Source organism: Engraulis encrasicolus, chromosome 22, assembly GCF_034702125.1.
Source record: "Engraulis encrasicolus isolate BLACKSEA-1 chromosome 22, IST_EnEncr_1.0, whole genome shotgun sequence".
NCBI classification, from domain to species: Eukaryota; Metazoa; Chordata; class Actinopteri; order Clupeiformes; family Engraulidae; genus Engraulis; species Engraulis encrasicolus.
The window spans coordinates 12824415-12832476 of NC_085878.1; the positions used below are offsets into that span (position 1 = coordinate 12824415).

The window sequence follows — 8062 nt, forward strand, 5'->3', positions numbered from 1 at the left end:
AAGCTTTAATTTTCAGCAATAGGCTACACACAAGCACAGATATGGATGGATGGATGGATAGATGGATGGATAGATAGATATTTTTCAAACCCTGTTAAAAATGTCATGATTTTTAAAATCATTAGACACTAATAGCCTATGTTTACAGGTGAATTGGGTTTTGTATTTCCCCATTTTTGAGCGCTCTCCCTCTGCATGATGATTGGGTATCTTAGCAAGCGCTATGAACAGACACGAGAGCACAATTTTGTGCGCGCTTCTCCCACCTATCTCAAGGTGCATGAACGATGGCTTGCCGACAGATATTCAGTTTGGAGTCGCTATCAAAAAACTCTCACTGAAGTCCCGAGAGACTAGCCTGTCACCTGTTGTTTGGCCAGCTCTCCTCGCGGTTGAAACGGACCATTGTGTTTACAGTGGTATCCGAGGTGAATTGGGTTTTGTATTTCCCCATTTTTTAGCGCTCTCCCTTTGCATGATGATTGTGGTATCTTAGCTAGCACTACGACAGGACAGCACAATTTTGTGCGCTCACTCCCTCGTGCCGTCTCAATGTGCATGAACGATGCCTTGCCGACAGATAGGCAGTTTGGAGTCGCTATCAAATAACTCTCATAGAAGTCCCGACAGTGTCACCTGTTGAATGGCCAGCTCTGCACGCGGCTGAAGCGGACCATTATTATCCGCGCACCCGTCTGCGTTTATGTGATCAGTGGCTGATGTTTCATATATCCTCAAGCCATCTCGTTTTTTCCCCGTGATTGTAACCCTCTCGTCCGTTTCAAAACTCCCCTGGTTGAGAACACAAACTCGCGAGCACACGTGAACTCGGATAGTTTAGCGAAGTCGAACATTTTATTCTGAAACGTCGGGCTGCCTCAGCGAGAGGAAGGGGGAGAAAGATAGTTCAGCGGAGTTGAATGACGCATTGACACGTTTTATTGTGTGATGGGCCAGTTACAGTAGGCCTACTGCAGAATGACTATTAATTGTATGGCCATTAAAACGGGTGTTTAGCATTGGCAATTAATTTTGTTCTACTGATGGCTGGTCGCACCGGTGCGCCTAAAAATATTTTTTAGGCGCACTATGGAAAAAAATGGGCGCATGTGCGACCAAATTGGTCGCACTCTGGAGCCCTGATGTCTACATTTCGATCGCACAAACACAGGGAACATAGTAATTCTTCAGACTATGCACCTGAGCTGGTTCAGCCGATTTCGTCTGACCCTCCTCAAAATTGTGTCAGTGAGGAAGGGTCTGATGAATTCGATGAGGAGGAACCCTTTCACTACGAAGTAGATGACACTGATGCATTGGATCAGAAATTGGAATATAATTTGGCTGCCTTCTTTTTGAAGATGGAATCGATTCTTCATGTTAGTAATAGAGCAACACAAGAAATTGTTGAGCACATTGATCAGCTCTTTACTCTCTCTGAACCCATCCTGAAGAAAGTAATTGGTGACAGTCTGAAAAAGCACAATTGCCCTGTTACTGACACAATTGTCACTTCAATTGTGCAAGCAGTTTCAGAGTGTAACATCTTACACAGATCAGTGAAAAGTGAAGGTCTGCTGTCAACAGCCAAGAGGAGAAAGTCATATGTACAGCAGAGGTTTCCACATATCAAACCCATTGAGTACCTTATTGATGGTACCCAAAGAAAATGTGTTTATGTGCCTCTTCTCTCGTCCTTACAGGAATTGATGAAAAAGCCGGATATTGCAGACATTGCATTTCAACCAAGAACCGCAAATCCTGGTGAGTTTGCATCACATGTTGATGGCTCTTATTATCAGGGCAATATACTCTTTGCGGAAGGAGGTGTTAAGTTTGCCTTGATTCTGTATGCAGACGACCTAGAAATTGCTTGTCCTCTTGGCACGTCAAGGGGATATTACAAAATGTGTGCAGTGTACTGGTCCCTGGCAAACTTGCCAGTTAAATATCGCTCTGCCCTACACACCATTCAGCTTGCAATGTTGTGCAATTCAAAAGATGTCCAAAGATTTGGATATGCAAAAGTTTTTGCACCACTGCTGAATGATTTAAAGATTCTTGAACAGGATGGCGTCTACATTGAAACTTTAGGTGACTCCATAAAAGGGACAGTTTTCTCTGTTGTGTCAGACAACCTCGCGGCTCATGGGATGGCTGGTTTTAACCAAAGTTTTAGGTCTGTCTATAGTTGTCGTTTTTGTCTTTACTCCAAAACTGATGTACAGACATTGGATGCAACCACTGATGCTTGCCAGATGAGGTCAATAGACCAACATGACCACCTCACACAACAGATTCAGGAAAATGAAAATGTTGGGGAAACATATGGTGTCAAAGGCACTTGTGTTTTGTCTGATGAGCTTGTGTATTTCCACACCATCACAGGGTTTCCACCAGACCTGCTGCATGACCTCCTGGAAGGTGTAGTGCCTGTGGAGTTGGCCCTTTGCTTGCAAGGTATGATTTCAGTGAAACACTTCACTCTTAACGATCTAAATCAGGCAATTAAGACATTTCCTTATCAGCACAATGACAAAGTAGACCGTCCTCATCCAGTTACTGCAAGTTTTTCATCTCGAGGAACAATTGGGGGTAATGGGCATGAGAATCATGCTCTTTTGCGATTACTTCCTGTAATTATTGGTTCCAAAATTCCAGATGGAGACAGGTTTTGGGAAATACTAATGGCATTAAAAGATGTGGTAGATCTGGCCATGTGTCACAAATTCACAGAAGAAACATTGCAGTACATGTCCTGCAAAATCTCAGAGCACAGACAGATACTCCAGGAGGTGTTTCCTAATTTAATGTTGAGGCCAAAACACCATTTCCTGGAGCATTATCCTCACCTCATTCGATGCTTTGGGCCCCTTGTCCATCTATGGACAATGAGATTTGAGGGGAAACACAGGATTTTTAAAAGGATCATGCATGAGGCTAACAACTTCAAAAATGTGTTAAAAACATGTGCAGAGAGACATCAACTGATGATGACATACCACTTATCATCACCCAAATTTTTCAAACCACCAATTGAGATGTCTCAAGTCAAATCAGCCTTCATTGACACCTTACCGCCTGAGGTACAAGCCAGTGTTTCACAGACTGTGGACGACTTGACTGTCCTTAGTACAAATCGAGTAAACATTGATGGAACATCATTTGCGGTTGGCATGTTTGTCTGCACTGGTGTTCAAAACTCCTTGCCAGAATTAAAAGAAATTACGAACATACTACTGCTTGCAAATGAAATCACTGTTGTGCTGAAGGATTATGATGCATGGTATGTTGAGCATTTACGGTCATTCGAATTGACTGTTACTGATGGAAATAGCCATGTTGTTCGCTATGTCCGTGAACTGAAAGATCAGACACCATTGTATGCTTATAGAGTGTCTGATAGACTCATTCTTACACCTAAACATTTCATCCCCGTCTCTGATGAAGATTGCTAGTGTGTGTGTGTGCATGCGCGCATGCGCATGGGCGCGTGCGTCAGAGACATGAGGTGTGATTGTTTTTGAAGGCTATAGTGTGAGACAGAGATTTGTGGGCAATGTATGCACCAGCACATTTTTTGCATTTTTGTCTCATAATATTGTTTGCTTGTGTTTGTTTGTTCAAGGCAATTCCTGTTGTACCGATGGCCTCACCCCTGAAGTTGCGCGTCATTTTGGCTGATGACAACGCTGAAATTCTTGTCTTGCCATCTCGACCCAGTACAGTTGACGAACTAGTTTCAGAAATTAAAACAAGATTTGGGCTTGTGTACGACTTCAGACTTCAGTATGAAGACCCAGATTTTAATGCATTTTGCAACCTCGTCAGCATTGATAGCCTCCCATCCATTGCAACTGTCAAAGTGATTCACGTCATAGAATTGAATCTCAGCCTGTAGACTTAGATGTCAGCTCCATCAGTACAGATGACACCGTTATTCTTTCCTCACCGGAGAGAAGCTGTAGGACTGAGGTCTGGCCAGAGTACTTCACTGTGCCATCGTTTACCTATGAGGTTGAATATATTCTGAGTCAGGGCAATACAGCCTATGAGAAGGAAGCAAAGCCCCTGAAGCTGACTAAAGATCAGAAACACAACATATTGGAGGCAATGGCTATAGAGATGTATAAATATGCTGGGTACCCAAGTGGCAAACAAATTCGCCAAGCTGCTGAGGCTTTAGTGAAAAAGCATCCGTGTCTGAAAGAGAAGACCGGAACAGGATATGATGCCTGGAAAAACAGCCTTTTCTTTAAGATGGGCAACTACCGTACGAAACTTAGCAGAGCAGGCCTGAAAGAGGTGTCAGTGAATGCAGGAAAGCGTAGTCGACTTCACCCCACTGCTCCATCAGCCCACTCTCAAATCAAGCGCCCCAGACGGGGAGAGATTAATTACCTACCAAATTATCCCGCCGGTGAAAGCAAGGACAGCTTGGAGGCTCAAAGAAATGAACTCCATAGTGAGTTTCAGAAAGCTCCTGCCGAAAGAGATGGACCACTCATCTTCTTGCTCATGCAGAGAACATTCGCGTTGAGACGTGAGGAAATAATCAACAGTCCAAGGCCTATTGCAGAGCTGAGGGAGCGGTGGCCTGCCCTCTTCTGTGAAGCCCAGGTAAGTTGAAAGCTGATTGTTAGTTACTGTATATATGTATATGTAACAGTTATACAGGCATTTCAAAATTCTATGTTTTGTTTTTTGTTTATTTTTTGTCTTGTTTGTCTTGTTGTTTCCACAGCTTTACAAGGAGGTCCATCGCATCACGAACCAAAACCTCCCCTTCAACTTCTTCGCGGCACTGGACAAATACACTCCACAGCTCCTGAACCTCTACAAAGAGAAGCAGACGGGAACCTTGGGCAAGAAAATGGCTGCGCTTCTTTCTGATTACAGTAAACAGGTAAGTGTCATGAATATAGGATAGGCATCAAACAAGTTTTGTAATTACATCCATGACCATATTCCTACGTTTTGCATCTCTGTATAAATGTGTGGTCTGTGAAGATGCTCAGATAACTGAACATAGATGAGTTGTTAGGTAATTTTATTGACCAAGGACTTGCATATTAAGTAAAGTGTGAAGACTCATTAAAGGAACAGTCCACCGTACTTCCATAATTAAATGTCTTCTCTGAGTTGAGACAAGCTGATACCTCTTTCAGCTTTGTGCGTGCTCTCAGTCTGCCAGACATAATGTTACTCCTTTTAGTATGTAGCTAGGCTCAGCATGGCCGCTGGCATTTTTGAAGGCTGAAGTTAGGTCTGACCAAACTATTGTACCTTTTCTCTATTTACATTGAACCAAGCCACACAAAACATGTAGGCCTATATTTTCTATGCTACAATGGCCACTATAGTACATTGGTTTCTCATTTGTGAACACCCCTGGCTGCGTGCACACAAGGTGTTTCTACGCCTTTCATTATTGGGCCATTTTTGTAGCATAGAAACTGTGTAACTGGTCATATTAATGTATAAGAAGGAAGTGTTTGATCTCAGGCTAGCTTCATACATTCTAATAGGAGTAACATTGTGTCTGGCTGGGAGCAAGCAAAAGGCACAGGGTGGTATGGATTTCACATTTCATTGTGGAAGTATGCTGCACCGTTTGTTTAAGATCATACCACCACAGCGACAGATGTCATACATCAAGGAGTGAGTGAAGGTTGTTGCCACATCTGTCTAAAAAAATGCTGTGGTGTCGTACCAGGTTAGGCTAATGTTTAGGTGTTGCAGTGGGCACCCCTTACGATGAAGAGAGCCCCCCATCACTGTGGTACTAACTGGGGTTATTCAGTAGAACAATACTGCTTTTCACTGTCCTGAAAAAAACATCTGTTTGATCAGGAGTATAGTTGGTGTAGTTGTAGAACCTTACAAAGCTCTTTGTCATAACACTCAACAGGATAATGACATCCAGGCAACCAGAACTGCTGTCCTGTTTGGCCTGGCCCTGTATCTCAAAGAAGATGCGTCGGAGATTTTCAAGAGCTGCAAGGTATGCCGTTCATTCATTAACAGCACTTTCAGACCTCCTGCTTTTATGTCGTTCTTACCATCATGCTGCAATTTTTGACTTGACAATCTATGTACACGTGTGTGTATCCGCATGCATACACGCATCCTCTATACAATCTCAATGTGGATATTCACTGTTCAAGAAATTAAAGGGAGCATCAAAATAATGCATTGCTTTTACAAGGTAATCATACCTCTATGAAATCAGCCTGTCCAGTTAGGAAGCAGCACTGGTTGAATCAATTGTGTTTTTCTTTTTTTACTTTTACTTTTGACCTTGCAAAAGTTTCCTTCCAACACTGGATCAAGTTTGTGTTGGTTCTCGTTAGGTTTTCAGCTTTTTTTTGGTCAGTTTTGCATTCTGACTCTTTCGCACCTGCCGGTACCATAAGGCAGTGTTAATCACCCACTGAAGTCGCTGAGGTAGTGCTGCTCATCCAAGATGCCACATCAAGGTGAGGCGTGGCAAGAATGTTTGTGGTGTCTCCCAGCAGTGTCCAGAGTCTAGAGCTCACAGGTGATACCAGGGAACATGCCCTTATGATCAGGAAGATACTCCATAAGTGGCAGCTATGGTTACAGCTAGTTACTGTGAAGTATGGTGCTAGATAACATGAAAAATGTCATGTACGACACTGGTGCACAGTGCTCCTCATAAATGAGGTTGCAGGCAGCATGACATTCTCCATGGCATCTCCAGACTCTGTCATGTTGCTTTCATGTCCTCATTGTGTACCGGCTCTCATCTGTGGTCAGTGAAGGTCACCAGTGGTAAACATGCCAATTTTCACATGTGCAAATGACGCTCCACTGTGATGGGCTTTAACCAAAGGCCCCAAGCATCGGGTCTCATACCCACCTCATGTAGTCTATTCCTAATCATTTGGGCAGAAGTTTGAACAACAGTCACTTGCAAAGCTCATTTTGTGGGGGCTCTGTGTTTCCTGAGCCACCTAGTACAAAGAAGATGGCGATCTGCTGCCAGGTTGGAAACTCTCCTATGGCTGGCATCTATCATCTCCTATTATACTTATATGTGCCATGGTATCACTTGTAAACTCTGGACACTGCTGGGAGAAACCCTCTTGCCACACCTCACCTTGATATGACATCCTGAATGAGCAGCAACACCTGTGCGACTTCAGTGGACTTCTTTGGACTGGTATACATATACTTACCTTTTTGCGTTCCGTTGCTTTGTTTGTAATTGTTAGGAAGTCGACTTCGAGGAATCCCAAACAGGAGCCGTCACACTCCTTGCACTTACCGAAGACAATCCATCTGCAGTACCGTTCAACCCGCAGCACGTTACAGTCATTCTGGAGGACCAGGTGGTTCTTTCACACAAATATTGGGTAGACGCACTTGTTCTTTTGTTTGGTCTGATCTATGCCCTGCACCTAGAGTACCCTACAAAGCTTAAGGGTTTCTTTGAGTTTATTCAGGTTGTCCTCCTGAACCTCGATGATGGAAGGCGTCAGATTAAGCCAAAATTGCTGTCACTCAAGAATGAGTTAGAACTTGGTGTTTGAACAGGATGAATCTTTCATCTATCAGATGCAGAACTTTCACTGTCGCTTAAATATTGGGCAGCCGCTATTGTTCTTTTGTTTGGCCTGATCTATGCCCTGCACCTAGAATATTTGTTTGTTTAAAAATTGTCATCAGTAAACAGTGTTGTACAGGTCTATCTACGGTACAAGTGGGTGCCCAAGAAAAATGATTTTTATTGCCTTAAAGTTTCATGATCCATTTTGCCTGATGTTCCAACCCTGTTGTGAAAATGAAAATTAGGGATGAAAAAGTTTGGGCTGGTATACATACAGTCAATCCGGAAAGTATTCACAGCGCCTCACTTTTTCACATTTTATTATCTTACAGCCTTATTCCAAATGCTACAAATGAATCTGTTGTCAAAATCCTACACAAATTATTCCATTATGACCATGTGAAAAAAAAGTTTTTCTTTGTTTTTTATTTTTATACATTTTCAAAACTAAGAAATCATATTTACAAAAGTATTCACAGCCTTTGCTTA

General features: G+C 42.9%; 1 protein-coding gene across 1 annotated transcript; it reads left to right on the forward strand.

Moving 5' to 3' along the window:
- The first annotated feature begins 4100 nt into the window (after positions 1 to 4100).
- LOC134438572 (uncharacterized) lies at positions 4101 to 7740 on the forward strand. Its single transcript, XM_063188166.1, has 4 exons — positions 4101 to 4620; positions 4745 to 4906; positions 5912 to 6004; positions 7239 to 7740. The coding sequence occupies exons 1-4, from the start codon at positions 4114 to 4116 to the stop codon at positions 7554 to 7556; spliced, it is 1080 nt and encodes a 359-aa protein (XP_063044236.1). The 5' UTR covers positions 4101 to 4113; the 3' UTR covers positions 7557 to 7740.
- Positions 7741 to 8062: the final 322 nt, after the last annotated feature.